This window comes from Notothenia rossii, assembly GCF_949606895.1.
Source record: "Notothenia rossii genome assembly, chromosome: 6".
Lineage (NCBI taxonomy): Eukaryota > Metazoa > Chordata > Actinopteri > Perciformes > Nototheniidae > Notothenia > Notothenia rossii.
Window position 1 is genome coordinate 65,535,531 of NC_136909.1, and position 17,130 is coordinate 65,552,660.

General features: G+C 39.3%; 1 protein-coding gene across 5 annotated transcripts; it reads right to left on the reverse strand.

The window, feature by feature from the left end:
- Positions 1–3,386: 3,386 nt before the first annotated feature.
- LOC307043816 (poly(rC)-binding protein 3) lies at positions 3,387–17,126 on the reverse strand. 5 transcript variants are annotated; one of them, XM_079688688.1, is made up of 15 exons: positions 16,992–17,125; positions 16,707–16,842; positions 16,214–16,242; positions 11,300–11,412; positions 11,099–11,122; positions 10,948–10,980; positions 10,754–10,870; positions 10,249–10,380; positions 9,693–9,821; positions 8,603–8,692; positions 7,979–8,020; positions 7,492–7,567; positions 6,557–6,609; positions 5,004–5,173; positions 3,387–4,682 (listed from the first exon to the last, which is right to left on the reverse strand). In XM_079688688.1, exons 4-15 carry the CDS (start codon positions 11,375–11,377, stop codon positions 4,340–4,342), a joined length of 1,287 nt encoding a protein of 428 aa, XP_079544814.1. In that variant the 5' UTR covers positions 11,378–11,412; positions 16,214–16,242; positions 16,707–16,842; positions 16,992–17,125; the 3' UTR covers positions 3,387–4,339. The 5 variants fall into 5 exon arrangements, with proteins under 5 accessions (XP_079544814.1, XP_079544813.1, XP_079544815.1 ...); XM_079688687.1 differs by lacking the exon at positions 16,214–16,242; XM_079688689.1 differs by lacking the exons at positions 16,214–16,242; positions 16,707–16,842 and having other exon boundaries at positions 16,992–17,126.
- Positions 17,127–17,130: the final 4 nt, after the last annotated feature.

A 17,130-nucleotide genomic window follows, 5' to 3' on the forward strand; every position in this document is an offset into this window, starting at 1 on the left:
GCAGCCTGTGATGTCCCTGCTCTACGCTGGCACTTTGCTTCTCACGGTGACAACAAAATAAATAATTTAATAGAAAAAAGCGGTTGGTGGGGTGGGTTCGCCGCTAGATGGGGCAGTTTAAAATGAGGGTGTAAAAGTCAATTAGTAACCAAAGAGACGTTTCACAGGTCGCTTCAGGTTCACACACATACTGTGATTAAAGACTTTCCTTCATTATCGGGAATTAAGAAGTCGTTTCCGTGACGCAGTGTGGTCACTGCTGGGCCATTTAACGCCGAAAGAGTCAAGGCACCTTACAAGGAAGGACATGAAGTGTAATTGTAGCAAATACATCAAACATCATGCAGGTGCATTGCAAAGGATCTAAGTATCAATTGACTTCCTGAAGCTTAACACCCTCATTTCATTGATCATTGATACTTTATTTTGCATTTAAAATGAAGGTCTAAATGTTTTAAAGCCGTCTCTACTGACTGTAGGCGAAATACTGAAGACTTTGGCCCATTTTTATTTTTGCTGGAATATAGCAGTTAAAGTTTAATATAGCCCACTGAATCCAAAATATACTCATGGAGCCACTTCGTGCATGTGCCCATGTACTTGTCTATAGGCCTCAATAACTAGCCTACTCAAACTACTCAAATGTTGAGGTGTAGAAAACATGAGTAACGTTACTTTATATTTCTGCTCCAGTTAAGATGGAGATATATTTCTTCTTACTCACTAAACATTTTTAATAGCAGCAGGTCGTTTTCAGATAAAGATAGAGAAAGTGTGTGCAGCCATGCTTGTTGCTATCTAAAGCTGAATGCTATGCTCATCACCATGTTAACATGCAGTTGCGTAACTATCGATGGTGCAGCCGGTGCAACGAACCGGGGCCCTGGCCCATGCAAAATAAATTAAAAAAATATTTTTTTATATATTTATTCTTCTCAAAAAGAAATTGGGGCCCCAATGGCATTGATCGGTTCACGCAGTCTTCAAAGTAACCAAGCAACCTAAATGAATTTGTAATTTGTCTGTCCAATGACCTCGCTCCCTTTCATGTCATGTGATACCTTGCGTGACAAGCAAACCGTTTAATCAACCTGTACTGTACTGTGTAGCTAGCAGCAGCAAGTTCGGCAGCATTATAACAAATGTAATAGCTTGCATTTATAATGTACAGCAAACAAGAGCCGCGCTCAAAAGAGAAAGGACAAGAGAGAGTGTACGTCCGTGCGTGTGTGAGCGCATCAGCGTGTGCTTATGTTTGGGGCAATGGAGGGGGGCAAAACAATATTTGCACCGGGGCCAATCACAACCTTGTTGCGCCACTGCTAACATGCTTACCATGCTCCTCATCTTCGTTTAGCCTGTTAGCATGTGCTACATTTAGCCTAAAATCTGTAAACAAGTAAACATTTTTGCACCTCTGGGTCCCTTGTCTGGAAGATTAAGTTTAACTGGATGTTTGGTTAAACACTTGATGTAACACCTGTGGTTAACATTAGCTTCAAAGATTGTAAAGTTTTGTTCTACATACAACATAACATCCGCCAGTACAAATACCACACGAGTGAAATTAGATTTGTTTACCTTCCTCAAAAGAGGTGTTTGCTCAGTAGCTTAATAAGACTAAACGTGATCACAACAACAGTCTTTTAGTTTAGTGGTTTTGACACAAAGTCCTGCGATAGTGGTGTAGTTTGTTCATAGCCAACGTTAGCTTTGTACCTCTTGCAATTGAATTTAAGCTTCAGAAGTTCATAGTTTGTGAATATTGTCTGCTGAAGAAAATATGTAAGTGTCATAAACTTGTGTTGATGACAGAGCCTATTTACTGCAATAATCCAAAATTCAATAAAAAAAACATGTGCCTTTTTATTTTCCCTGCAGCACTCTTCTTCTGTGGCCACCTGCAATATTATACATTAATGCATCAGTAAAAATAATCATTGTATCTGCATACCTCTTGTCGCTACTTATACTTTTCTACTCTATTAGGTACATTTTGATTGCAGGTCTTTTTATATTGTTGTCTTGCTACTTTTACTTTAAATGTTTCTACCTCAGGCAACAGAGATATGCTAGCCTGTCCCTGGAGTATCGCAGTCCTTTTCCACCAGGGATTATGTGAGAGCCCTGCCTACGAATTTACAACAAGCTTTCTAGCGGTTGTACACCTACAAAAATAAATACAGTATTTATTTACCTCCAAATTGTTTTTTCAAAACGCCATGATGGCAGCTCCAAAACCCTCACTCCTGCCCGTGTCAGGTTGAAAAGGGAAATCATTAATATAGCATTAGAAGCTGGCTGTGAACCCATAACTGCCCTGGGCTCCCATCAGCATACATGCAGCACTGTTCTCCACTGCTACACCTTCCCCGAGGTTCAAATGTCATCCTTCACTGTCATTACATTACTGCCCCCATTAACTATTGATTATCTTCCACTTCAGCATTTCGAGCCCTCCTGTGGAAGTGGACCGCATGGCTCGCTATACCCGTACTCCATGGATCAGGCAGAGTGCCCACCTCATGGTTTTTACAGTAACAGAGGGGGAAGTAAAAATCAAAGGGGGTAGGGATAAAGCAGCACAGACTTCACTGCCCTACCTGCCCATTAGCAGTATGCTTGAGCGGACAACTGGAGGTTAAGTTGTTCTTTTCCAGGACCCGTGAGAATTTGCCACAACATGTGCTGAATATTTACAGTGAGGTTAGCACAAGTTTGCTTCTGTTTTAAAGAGAGTGCAGGTCGAAAAGTTTGTTTGGGCAGGAGCTTTGTGTTCTCTGCCATCAACAACTGCCTCCATAATACCACAGACTAGTCGGTGCAGGATTGTGTTTGTATAACTGCCAAAACCTGTAAATGTCTGAGTGTTGCAGACTGCTAATGGCCCCCGATACCACTCTCTCTATTGTTTTCTATATTTCTGTTTCACTGCTGTTTAATGTTTTACATGTCCAGGCTGTAAATGCACAATTTCTTTTTGGAGAAATATAAGAAAATGGAGAATAATATCTGTTTGCTATGAGTCATATTACTCCAGGTGTCTGGTTTTATACAGGTCAGACAGAAACACGGGAGAAATGTAACCTTTTCATGTCAGTTTGTTTACAGTATGTCAATGATTTGCAACAACAAAATGTGAAAATAAGATAAATATCACACCATATCAACAGCTCAAACACCTCATCCACTGCATGCATACATAGTCTCAAACATAAAGATTTAGTTTGAACAAAAAGAAAAAGAATGCAAAATGCGTTTTAACTGTAATTTAGCTCAATGCTACTCAAGAATAAACAATGCATAATTTAACAGAGTCAATGTTTGTATTTAAGAGTGAATGATTAACAAAAATGTGAAGTATGATTAAAAGAAAGCAACCAATCTGTATTCATAAAAAGTCCCATTTATTTCAAAGTCATTTCATCAACGAATTTTACAAATCTGCATTGTTTGGGGGTAGACCCACATCAGAAACACATGAATAAAACCTTTATTAAAATAATTGCTCAGAATCCATTTCAGACACTGAAAATTGAAGCATTCCAGTCATTTAGGTTTGGAAAAAAGAACAGGAAACAAAACTAGCATACAGAAACAATGAATGAGTTATGCCAGTCCCGCTCTACAGGATTACAGTGTAGAGTGAAATCCACAAGAATCCAATGTGGCTTTAGGATAATCCCATCAGAACGGCAACAGCGCAATGCTACTACAGAACACCCAAGCCTGTTAGCACTGAGGAGAGCCTATAGTGAGGAAAGGTTAAGTTGACAATCCATAAAACCATAACAAAATCTTAAAAAATACTAAACACACTGACCTCTACTGTACAAGACAAACATTTTAACAGCCTGCTGCCAACAAAGCACCATACTCGTGATACTAGTTTGCATTATCTAATACAAAAGTATTGTAAACTAGTGACACTGATAAAAAACTAAGTCAATATTTGCATCATGTAAAATACCTCTCCTGGAGTCTTCATATAAAGCTCTGTAACATGAATCCATTTGAAAAAAATACCTTTTTCCAGGATACTAATATAAGCCTGAGTTACCAACATTAATGAATTATTATGCATGTCCACAAGATAATACTGAGTTAATATGCACCTCTGCTGCCAGTTTTAATTAATGAGGACATGTTTTAATACGAACACCCTTTCAGTTCTGTTCTTAATAATCTTCCAATTTATGTGAAACAAGTGCTACACTGGCAACACTTGCACACACTGGCGTAAGCTATTTTTAAGCCTCTATGGTCATTTTAAAATAATTTCTCATAATTTTGTATGTCTTACCAGTCAGCTACACTGACTAGACTAATAAAGCTGACATCAATAAGGAGCGAACTTCTGCCGGTCAGACTTTTTCATGCCGGCGGTTGTCATTTTTGCAGTGTAAGGGCATAAACCCTGAGCTAGGCTGGAAGCGGCTGCTGGGTGGACAGCCAGGAGAGTTTTCATGCCAAGCAGGCTGGAAACGGGGACGGCGTAATGTTGGTTTTGGAGGGCTTGTAAGGTGGAGGGAGAGTGAACGTTAATGGGGGCTTGGGTGTTTGCCGCCAGGACGGCCATAGAGGTAGCAGCATTGGAGGGAGCGGACTGAGAGAAGCTCATGTTGAGGTCAACGGGGGTCGCAGAGGAAGCGGCCTGCATGGTGTATTTAGCCATCTCTAAGCTGCAGGATGTGACGTTTGGAGGGGGGGGGTTCAGATGGTGAAGGGTTAAGAGGAGAAGGTGGGAAATGAAAATGGGGTGAGACAAAAGGAGAAGGGAGGTGAGAGAAAGGAGAAAACATGAGTATCAAAGAAGGAATGTGTTAAAAAAGCAAAGACAATAAGGATTTGAATGCAGTCAAGAGACCGGAGCAGTGAGATGGAACAAATCCAGCCTCACTCTGAGCACAATAACTCTGCCCTCTTAAAAAGCATGCTGTTTGGCTGTCTTATCATCAGGTGTGACGCCCTGCTGAGCACGGCCACCCTGCCTGAATTCTTACCTGGCGTTGATGAGGTACTGGGCGACGCTGATGCTGGCCGGCGAGCCTGTGATCGTGACTTGGCGCATGGCTGAGCCATCAGTGGCACTGGCAATTTTGATGTGAGCTCCAGAGACCTGGCGAATCTCATTGATCTTACTGCCTTGTCTTCCAATTATGCAGCCAATAAACTAGAAAAGGGTAGAATGGAAACATGTTTATGGCAAAACAGTTCATGTTTCTATGATTTTCAGGAATTAGATTTCAAAACAGCATATGGAAGCAAATGGCAAACAGCTGTGTGATTGCAGAATCTCCTCAAAGTTATTTCAGAAGAAGACTTTACTAACATACCATAATGCTATTGTAAGATGACTTGAAATACTGCAAATCCTAACACTACAGGCTTGTTTGACATTTGGGGAGATATACATTTGATCTTTTTCCCGAGAATTAGATAGATCATAGATACAACTCCCATGCCTGTAAGGCAAATACAAAGCTAACTTTAGCAACCAGTTAGCTTAGCTCTGCACAAAGACGGGAAACAGATAGCCACGAAATGACATTTGTCCACAAAACCTCCTTAACACATGCTATTTGCTCAAATGTTATTATTTACTACACTCCTGAATTAAAATCTGACACTTGCAGAGGTGCGCCGCATCTAAAGAAGGTAAGATTTTAAGGTTTTTAGCAAAAATCTGTGTTTGGGGAATAATGAGCATACAACTTTACATTAAAATGTACAACTGGATACATGAGATTTGGATAATAGGGCATGAGCTGTTTTAAACGTGGTCAACATTCACCCAATTCTTCAATAAAGAATTCAAGGTAACAAAGGGTGAGTAATTGGTTAACAAATGATCATTATGTTAGTCTATTATTCCTTTATCCATACCAAAACCAAGTGCCCAAGAAATAGTCCATAACCTCAATAAAACCAAAACATTTTGTTTTTGTAATTTTGTTTTTGTAAAGAGTACACAAATATATCAGATACAACATGATAACTAGCCAGCCACCATTATGTTAAGCTAACTGTTTGTTTTTTATAATGTGTTTTATGTAATTGCCCTACAGCATGTGTGTTTTTGCTGTTGCTGTTTGCACTGTTGCACATACCAATAGTCCCTATCTTGGCATATTAGGTTGGACTTAACTTGAGATATGAGAGTTATATCTGTCCTCCAACTCTCCACAAGAATGTGAATCAACACATTTGTCAAACATTTCGACCCCTCAATCAATGTCAAAGGCTCGGATAAAACCTATACAACCCAAAATCACATGTCATTCTGAGATTATTATAGATTCTGGTGATAGATTATAAAGAAACCTAAAACTGAAGTAGAATAGCTAATAGAATACTGTATATTATTGTTTACATATTTTCTATTTTTTGGTAATATTCTAGCCACAACAAATACTAGATATTTGTGGTGTGTTTAATTTAAGTTAATAAATGTATCCAAAATGCCTAATTAAAGCTGTCATCCTAGAAAGTGTTAATGCGGTAAGTAGCATGAGGATTAGCGGTGCGGGGACAACACAAACACTGTGACACTTACATCATTAGGTATTGCCAGCTCTTGTGAACTTGTGAGGCCAGATGCATCATATCCTGCAAAGTAGGACAAGAGATGTGAACAACAGTATGGCACTAATGGCTTCCATTTTCACCGCATGACAAGTTAACCTACTTTATCTAGTTTATCACTGGTACACTGTTAAATTAAGAATATGAGAACATCTTTCTAGATAGGCACATATAAACATCTTCAGCACACATTCTATGGTTTGCTTTGCAACAATAAGATAAGCTACATTCTGGTAAAAATAACAAGTATATATATAATCAGAAATGTTGAAATGTTGTGTCCTGAGTTAGTTGTGGCAGAGTTTATGAGTACGTGGGGGGGCTGAGGTCAGGGATGGTTTGCCCGAGAAGACGATGTTAGATTTGGAGGAGAAATGTTGCAGAGGTGGAGGGTGGGGTCGAGAGATTAGGATTTGTTTTTTGGAGGGGGAAATCGGGCAAATGGAGCTGAATTTCTTGGGGAGTATATGAGAAATAGTTAAATATTTACCACACTGTAAATATTTCTGAAACTTGTCACATTTACCTCTCAGAGAACTCTGTTTTAATGTATTTAATTCAGTCTGTCACATAGTTTTAATAAATATTTCAGTGACTTACTTTCAATATTGCTGATAATAGACTATTATGGTGGCTTAACCTTGAAAAGATCCCTTTTAATATTATTTTGTTTTATCTGGTACAAATAGATTCAGACGCCGAAGCTTAACAGGTCAGTTTTTGTTATATGCACATCTCTTTTAAGCCACCTTTTACTAAAAGAAACCTGTGTGAGTGTGAAAACTCTGAGAGAATGGAGATATCGGTGTTCCTCTCTGAAGTGACAGGGGGTGTTGATGGTGTGATTCGAAGAGGAGTGAAGACAGAGGGATAGATGGACTTCCCCGGGGAGCCGTGGGTACGTACCAGGGAAGGTAGGGTTGCTCTGCCCAAGGGAAGGGAGGGGGATATGCTGCATAGCCAACTGGTGAAGCTTGGTCAACTGCAGGGTAGGAAGGAAGTTAGAGCTAACCAATCAATCTGGATTATTTCAGAGGAGCTGACAGCTACAATACAGAGCCAATCTGAAGTTCACAAACATTACAGATAGTGTCAGTGTGAAGAGATTCATTTCATTCAGAAAGCATGCTGGTTTCTCATGGCAGTCATCTGCAAAAATACAGTCAAATCTACAAAGCTATCACTGATCATGAACTCTTTAAGATCTTCACTTTCATTTCAATCGATGCATGCTGCTACAATGTGTTAGTATTGGTAATGTCAACAGATCAGGGTTACTGAAGATTCATCTTTGCAGAGTAGGGAATACAGAGGGCAAAGTGGTGGCTTGGAAGGATTGGGCAGAAGGAAGGTCATAAGGGTAGGTGTCACTCACTCAAATGAGCATACTTACATCTTGATGCGCAAAAGCATACTGCCCTGGAAATGCAAAGGCCTGAAAGGAATAGGAAAGGAGATGGGGTTATATAACTAGGAGGTATAGACATGTTCGCACATGCCATGTGAAATGTGAATTTGTCGCCAGGGCAATCTCTGAGTGCAATTCTGAAAATCCATTCTCTTCCTCTTTTCCATAGCTCTAATGTGTATGGATTTGATGGGATTTCATCTAAATGTCATCTGCTGTTTTTCCCCCTGTTTCACCATTGCCAGAAATCCAATAACATCAACAGATGTCTGATAGGTCAGAGCAGGCTGTGCCAAATTCAGGACAGCGACTAGTCAGCTGAGCTAAAGTCACGACATATTTTAGGTCTCACACTGCGTGGGGAATTATTAATGTAAATGGCTATTCATGTCTCCCGCACATTACAGCTTGTCCGAATACTTTATAATGTGATCATTACCCTCATCTTACTGCTTACAGCATTACAATATGAAAAGCTTATCGCTGTATAATTACACAGATGTGTCCCTCTAGTGGTGAAGAGGGCTTAATGATCTGAGTCTAAGCCCCCACTAAAAAGGAGCCCATTCAATTGTAATGTTAGAATCTCAGTTATATCTTTCTACTTACTTGTGCAGGGTGTTGCTGTGCTAATACTGCATGGGCTCCAGCAGGAATACCCTTAGGACGGTAGGGTATTGTTGCTCCTTTTGGTGGAGACTGGAGACACAGCATTGCAAACAAAAAAATCAGAATGTATACACCGCTGGGAAGGAGAAAATAGCTCTTACTGACACTGATGCATTTTATATCCCTTTTATACCTTCCTGCTGAATCTTTTTATTCCCCTTTCATCAGCTGAGAAAGTTACATGAGACCTTGGCCCGCAGAAACTCATGATACAAATGTGAAAATACTGGAAAATAGGTCATTTATTTTGACAATACAAAGAGAAAGATTGAATGCTCTCAACTCATTCTTCCTACTTAGAGGAATCTATTAAAGCTATAGTTCCAATTTTCTAAAAAGAATATAAAAAATGATAGTTTACTATATATATCAGGGATTACCATTACGTTTGTAGTTAAAGAAATATTAATAAGGGCCCTATTTTTGTTTTTGGGGGGAGGGGGGTCCCTGTCCTTTAGTGTGTTATATAGGATTTTGTGCAATGCTACCATTGGACTCCTTAGTTTACTTCTGTAACATGGTGACATCACTATGTAACACTCGCACTTCTATTGGCTAGCGCTCCAACACATTGCATGTAAGGGGCGGGGCATCTCTAAGTAGTGGACCAATTGCAACAGAGCCGGGCTAAATAATCAGAGCAGACTTCAATAGTAAGGCCCCTTTAAAAAAAAAGAAAACGGAAATGATGATTTAATAGAAAAAGTATATCAACATATTTGTGTTAAGTACTAATATTCCTTTGACAAGGTTTTAGGGGTATATCAGTCAAATACATATATTAAAAGAGTAATAATGTGTTGAACATCCTTACAAATATTGCCATTATTGTTGCTCATGAGGATGACTTACTGCAACAACCTGAACACAAAGCTTAAGCCGTGAAGGAGTAAAAAAGTGTAAATGGAACAGAACATATCCTGAAAGTGCTACTGAATACCTTTTACCCCCCTGTAAACAAATGTGACAGACTTGACGCCAAAATAGAGTTGTTGGACGTGAGGATCATCTGCTGTGTGACAGTGCTTACCTCCAGCATGACAGAGCAGATGTGTCTTACACACTGAGTGATGGCCTGTGGAGTGCCGGAGATTGTGACAGCCCTCTCTGTAGAGTCCGGCAGCATGTCTCCTGCCACCTGAACCTGAGCGCCTGTGGTCTTAACATGGACAGACAACAGAAGACACAAAAGCTATTTATTGCTGAAAAGTGCTTGCCATCACCCAAATTGAAATACGGTTTCAAGCACCCCGCAAATTACCCCAAACACATTTTGACATGCAGGGAGCAGCTGCAAGCCAAATAGCAATGTGTGCTCCAATATTTGAAGAGGCGCACAGAAACATTGTCCATTCAGAATGAGTATTCACCCTCCGCCGATCTTTACAGGAATAATCAGTGGGATTTTCATGAGCGGAAACCCAAAAAATGCACTAATTTTTAAGGCAGAGAAAAATAAAAGTTTGACAGGAGTGTTTGATACTTGGTGTCAAATCAGCAGGGAGGAGATTGTGTGTCCCCGTCTGGGAGCAGGAAACAGCTTCCCTATATATAACAAATTATTAAATAAATAAAAGAACCCCTACCTCTCTGATCTCCTTGATCTTGGAGCCTCCTTTGCCAATCAGGGAGCCACACTGGCTCCCTGGGAAAACCAGGCGCAGTGTCACAGGTGGCTTGCTTGTCACGTTGCTGTTTGTCATCGCTGCAGTAATATCCTGAGGGAGAATTCAAAAATATGTTTTTCAGCCCAGACTGTAAGAACGTCAGCTTGATTTGACAAGTTTCCTTTTTCTGCAGGACTGTGAAAAAAGGGCATTCAGTGCAATCTTTAAAAGAATCTTGCTCTTGTGTTAAACAATATAATTTTTATTGATGATATGTTAAAAGTTGCAGTGGGTAGTAATGGGAATTATGTTATTGGAGCAGGTTATATTTTTATCAACGTAAAAAAGTACATTAATATAAGGAATAATATTCTGCACCGGTCAATAAGCCCTTCTGTTTGCCTGCTCAACCCCACCTCTCCTCTCTGTCTCTCACACACACATCACTAGCAGTGGGGTTTGTTGTACATTCATTTCTGTGTACCTCCTCAAACTTCTGTGCGATCATGGAGAAAGCTCTGAAGATGCCCTCTGTCGGCCCCGTGATGGTAACTATTCTCTCAGGAGATGATCCCTCAGATATGTTGATACGAGCGCCACTCTGGAAACAAAATCATTCAGCCTCAATTTTGTTGTAATTGATACGCCAGAACACATTAAATTAAAGTGAATGCTCACCTCCTCTCTCATTTTCTTCACTGTTTCTCCTTTCTAGAATCATGTGGGAAAATACCAAACAGGACAATTGATTAGTTTTTTTTAAATGAAGACACTTGGAAAGAAAGCAGTATGAATCAATAAATGCTGATGGATTGTAAAATAAATATACCTTCCCAATTATGCTGCCAACTTCCTATGAATGAAAAGATTACAAGGCTTAGCAAACAATCACAATTTCTTCTCAGCTTTTCACATCCAGAGCAGGAGGTAATCATTTTTACAACAATGACATGCTATTACCCGACCATTAGGTTATTACTACAAAAATACAGTCAATTATTTTAACTACTTCCGCATCTGTCAATGTTACCTTCCCATGCATCAGCAGCCTGAGAGTCAGCGTGACATTCAGACTCCCATCTGAAACCATTTCCTCCTTGTCGGACATTCTCTGTGTTTGCCAAGCTTAAATGTATAAGCTCTCTGCAATAAAGAAAGAAAAGACACAACACAAATCCTGAGCATAACATTAACTCCATGATTCAGTAAATTATCTGTTAAATAAAGAGGCAATCTACAACATTGGAGTTTTATTACAAAGTCAAACTGTGTGAAGAGGACTGATAAACTTTACGTTTTAATACATGTCTTGCCTTCCCTGTCTGTTAAGTCATTGTGTTCATCATCACTGCTCATGATAACTACCCAGTTTTTCTTCTCTGTACAGAATTACAGCCCCATTGGCGAGAAATGTATCATTGCCTGTGCTCAACGGGATTTTTTCTGGGAAAGAGTGACCAGACACAGCCAATGTGAAAGCTTTCACAGCATTAACTGTGCATAAGCTGCATCATCGTTGTTAAATCAGTCTGCAGCAGATAAAACAGGTCTCAATTTGAAACTGTCATGGCTCATTACCTTCACTATTTGGAGTGTAAAGTAGCCAGAAAAGTTGGAACAGTTATTGTAATGCAGCTAAAAGGCTGAAATTGATCAAGGGGCTGATGTTCTCTGAAGAGTTGTGGATCATTGTTGTCATCTGACCGTGTTGTTGTGAACGGTTGAAGATAGTCCTATCAGGTGCAATCTTCACATGGGACTGTTTCTTTAGTTCCGGCTAAACACAAGTTGTGAGAGTCTCTTGGATAAGATAAGATACAAAGGACCAGGAGATGTGAGTGTGACTGCCTCTTAATATCACACCACACAATGTCGGCTCTGTTGTAGCCGCGTATCCAATTCGTTGTATTTGCAGAACAAATAAAGAATGTCTCGATGCAGTGTAGGAAGGGCAGCTTATTGCGCAATAACAGACAGTGAGAAGACTTCATGTCTAAGAAGTGCAAATGTCACCTTGTTTATTACACCATCGTGGTTCTGAGAAATGCTTTCAGCAGATTTATTTTGACACCAGGCTTTGTACAAGCCACAGTTGGGAGACATTATACACAATTTAATTTAAAAAGGGGACTGTACCTTGTGAGAGACTTCACCTATTGGTGTATTGCAAAAGTGGATTTACTTTCTTAGATAAAGGGCGGGGAAAAGGCAGCATGTTTCTTGCGAGTAAGCATGAGTTGTTCCCAGTTACAGCACATTAGAAGATATTGCTCCCTTGTCTGTATGCTAGATCTGTAGCAAGTTAGCTTACTTTAGAATAAAGACTGTAAACAGCTTTCTTGATGCTGTCAAACTACAACAGAAATACCTATAAAAACATAAAAAAGATGATAACATGTAATATTTTTCTCGCACTTTACTTAATCCCTGTGAAGATGAAATACACCAGATATAATCTGTTAACAAATGACCTTAACAGGGGCTGGATTTTGATACATTTGGACAAAGCCAGGCTTGCTTTACCCCCTGCATCCACCCATTATGCTAAACTAAGCTAAACGGCTAATGGGTCGGGTGTAGCTTCAGATTTAATAGACAGATATGAAACTGGTATCAATCTTCTCATCCAACTCTCATAATGAGTGCTTCCCCACAACATCAAACTATCCAACATACCCTAAAAATACAGATATCTCTGTTGCCATTTAACACCTAAAAAATTACCAAAATAAGTGTGGGTTTCACTCAAGTATTGCTAACTCTGGGGATAAGACAACTGACTGAACTGGAATGTGACCAAATCAGGAAATAAATCACACTGAATTTTTCAGAAGCAGAAACACATTTACAACAAGTTATTGTTCTAGCAGCTTCTAGTATTTATAATACCCGACTGAGCTAAAGGATTTACAAGTGGAGGTTGTCATCAAGACACACAGCTATTCTTCTCTCTCTGTATCATTACAAAGTTACAGTGAATACATCAAATAAACAGCACACATCTCAGTCTAATCCTATAGGCTGGGATTTGTTTAGTTAATGCTAAGACCCTTTTGACCCATTTCTGTCACCTCTAGCACGTCAGCGCCCACTCAAGACTTCCGAACAAAACACTGGTGCACAACAGCACCCTCAGAGTATACATAATAAAACAAATAATCTACAGGAATCATCCTGGAGCACTGACAAGCAGAAATGTGCTCCAGACAATGAAAAAAAAACAGGGCATTAATCCCTGAGGGAAATAGAGAACAATGTGTAAGTGGATTACTTGAGAGGTTTTATAAGAAAATGTATTCAAAATGTGAGGCTAAAACAAAGCCATGTTTCACATTCTGAAAATTGTAATGAAAAGATCATTGTATTTTAAAAGATTATTACATACAATAGTGCTACAGTTTAGGGTGAAAATCCCTTCAATAGAGAACATTGGTATAATGTTCAAAACATTTTGAAACAATATGTGTTAAATTATTTGTCTTTATCAAAATGAAATTATTTCAAATCACTTATTAAGTATCTACATTAAATATCTATTTATAACCATCAAATATCAGACCGTAAACATGGGGCCATGCAGCATGGCAATCATCCCTCAACACAAAGGTTTCACTATCAGAGATTCATGTCTGCATTAATGTGAACATTCATTGTAGCCCAAACTATCTCTGAAGTTAAGAGGGCAACAAAGTGCTTTTAGACACAGCAGAGTGGAAAACAACCAGCACAAATGAACTAATGGGAGTCAGGAGGGGTGCATTAAAATGAAGGCAGACACTCCCTTTAGTTTTAAAGAACCAAAAAGGACGGCTAAATAAAAAGTTAAACATCAACTTTGTGTCTGGCTAAACCCCAACATTACTGCAGTCTGCAACATTGTTGGCGGTTGAATCTGAGCTGTGAGGAGTCTGACCCTGGCAGTTGTGGCTCAGCAAGAGGCCTGTAATGAAAAAAGAAGTACTGACCTTTTATACAAATATTTGCTCCTTTTCTGTATTTCTGGAATCTCCTAAATGAACAGCCTTTTAGTTTGTAGTCCGTGTTCAATGTTTGTCCCTTTGTTGTCAGCTATCCACAGACTGGACAGATGGTTCCCTTTGCCCTCAGACCGGCTGGAGCGGAGGCTGGCTTTGCTATTAGTCCCTCAGCTTAGCCCAAGATAAGCCCCTACGCAGGGCAAGTGAACCCGCATCTCTTGCCTAATTCTCCCTGTCACAGGCACCAAAGAGGCGTTCCTCCGCACGGAGATCCACAAGCTGCGAGGCCTGAGGGCAGGGCAAAGAGGCTCTTCGGCTGGACACTGTCCAGCACAGATAGGGCAGGCTACAGTTACAGCTCACACAACAAAAAACTGGAGAGGTCTAGCCTTTTGCAGGCATCAAAAACACACATGGAGTCACTGAAGAGAAGCTTTGTTAACCGATGTTGCTCTGAGACTAACAACTCTGCATGACTGCTGTGTTCTTCATTAGATTTTCAGTGAGCTTCCCGCATGCACAGGGCCGGATTTTCTCTAAAAATAAATCTTCCTGTATGAAATCGGTGCTTTGTACAAGGACCCCAACTAATTGAGGGCTGGGAAGGACAATGTGGCGTTTGAGGTATTTAGTGATGTTAAGCACAATGTCTTCGTGGGGTGCTTCTCCCCCCTCACTGCCTCTGCCCTCCCCCACACCAAGCCCTTCTGCCCTTGTAATGAGGCCATACTGGATACAATACAACCCTTCTGCAAAGAAAAAATGTATTCAGCTGAGCTTCAAAATTGTGAAGGAAATGAATCAGTGAAGCATAAGTGGCAGATTTAATTACTACTCACTGCGTTGCACGGGGACAATGATGACTGCTGTGAGCCTCATGGCCATCTATCAGACATCTAAGCAGGCACATTTACTTCTCAACTGGGATTTCAATACAATTTCAAAATTGTATCCCTGTTATTAAACGGATTGAATGTCCTTATGATAACACAAAGATGAAGATAATCTTAAAGCAAAGGTTGTTGCCATTCTTCTCTTTTAAAAGGGACTTTTTGGAAATGTGGGGTTAAGTAAAGGTCAATCAAAGTCCAGAATAAGTCTGATAAAACGTGAACAACCATATGTCTTTTTGTTTTCAAACTACAAACATAATCATAACCACAACAAAGCTGTGAAAGCTGTCAAGGGCATGTTGTCTGGCAAAGTATGTGACAGTTATTGCTATCCTTTTAGAGACCATGGGATGATCAGGCATTTCATGCCAATTACTTATTGTGACTAATGTCCTCCTCCTTCATATACCTTTGCGTGGCAATGAGATTAAAGAGTCTGGGATTATATGTAATGGGATTACTGTGAAGTGATTTCTGAGACTTGTTGGTGGTGTAATCAGTTGCAACTACTGAAAGCAGCGTAGAAAAATTATGAAACATAAAGTATGAAAAATGAAGAGAAATGCAAGTTATAGCTGCAATTATTGTATCTAACTGAAACATATAAAATACATGGTTCATAATTAGCTTTAATAACACTCTGCAGGTCTAATAACCTGAGATTAAGTAATCATTACAATGGAATAACATCAACTTTTAACAAGGTGATTGCTTCATGTGCATCTTCCTTTAGTACAATGAGGACTTGGGACTTGGGTTTAAATTAAGGATATGGTTTAAATACTGAAGATCAATACAAGTTTACCCTAAAAAAACGAGTGGTACCTTGAATACACGGATTAAAGATCAATATAATATTTAAATAGTTCTTTCTTTATCATTTGAACTCAACATAACCTTTTCAAGCATGGTGGACTGACATGACCCACTTGAAATCTGATACATTACCACTTGTGAAAATTACAGTATTGTTAACAACGTTAGACTTCTTTTTTTTTGGCGTGGACAAATCTGTGTCTTTATCATATTGTATGAGATTAAATAAAGATGTAGAAAACATTGTTCCTCCCTTACCTCATGATGGAAATCCTGCAGCATCCTGCCTGTGTAGGTATTATTATTACATAAGAGAAACAAACTACGAAGATTATTCTTTTCAAATGTTTTGCAAAACAAACTTAGTAGACCCTACTGTAAAGTAATGCATGGCAGGGCTATTGAAATAAATATCAGCTATTTCAGTATAGGCCTATTTGTTTGCTTCTCTATGTATCCTGTCTATATATTTGTTTCTTTTCTACATCTGTTTTGATGTGTATATATGTAATGTATACTGTAGGTTATCACAGTAGGCTTTATTCTGTTGTATTTGAAATATACATATTACATATAAACAAACAAATAATGATACAAATAGTTATTGGTAAAATGGGTGTTGGACCCCACATTTACCCAAATACAAGCATATTTGTTATAACATATAAGGCTACAGTCATTTTTTATTTTTTATAATATCGCCTATAATGTTCATTATTTAACATACATTAGAATGAAGTTGAATACTCACTGAACATTTGTAAATGGCTTTCTTATTTTCCTTCACTGGTGTTCTGCCAAGTTAGCTGCTGTTTGCATTGCACTCCATATTAAGCAAATGTTAGCTAATATTGAGCAACATGCTAATAGCTATCTAAAAAATAAAGCTAAAAGTTGAAGTGGGAGGAGAGTAAAAAAAAAACGTTCAGTCACATGATAGCAAACCAGTTGTTACAGAAGTCTTACCAGCTGTGCTGACCTCCACAAAAAGTAAACAGTAACGTATTCGTCTCACGTGTTAACATGCTGTAACTACCAGAAAGTAAGTAACGTTAGCCTCGAGCCGGTATGCATGACGACTCGGGAGGAGGACTATGAAGGTCAGCTGCAGTTCCCCGGACTTTGAAACATGTCAATGATAAGCAGTAGTGTCTGTCGAAACGCCTGAAACCATA

Bases quoted from the DNA above. Each gene is read 5' to 3' on its own strand.
- LOC307043816 (XM_079688689.1), bottom strand. From the start codon at position 11,377: ATGTCCGACAAGGAGGAAATGGTTTCAGATGGGAGTCTGAATGTCACG. The intron at 10,871-10,947 runs GTGAGCATTCAC...TTTTGTTTCCAG, and splicing joins TGAAGAAAATGAGAGAGGAG to AGTGGCGCTCGTATCAACAT. The intron at 10,381-10,753 runs GTACACAGAAAT...ATTCTCCCTCAG, and splicing joins TCGCACAGAAGTTTGAGGAG to GATATTACTGCAGCGATGAC.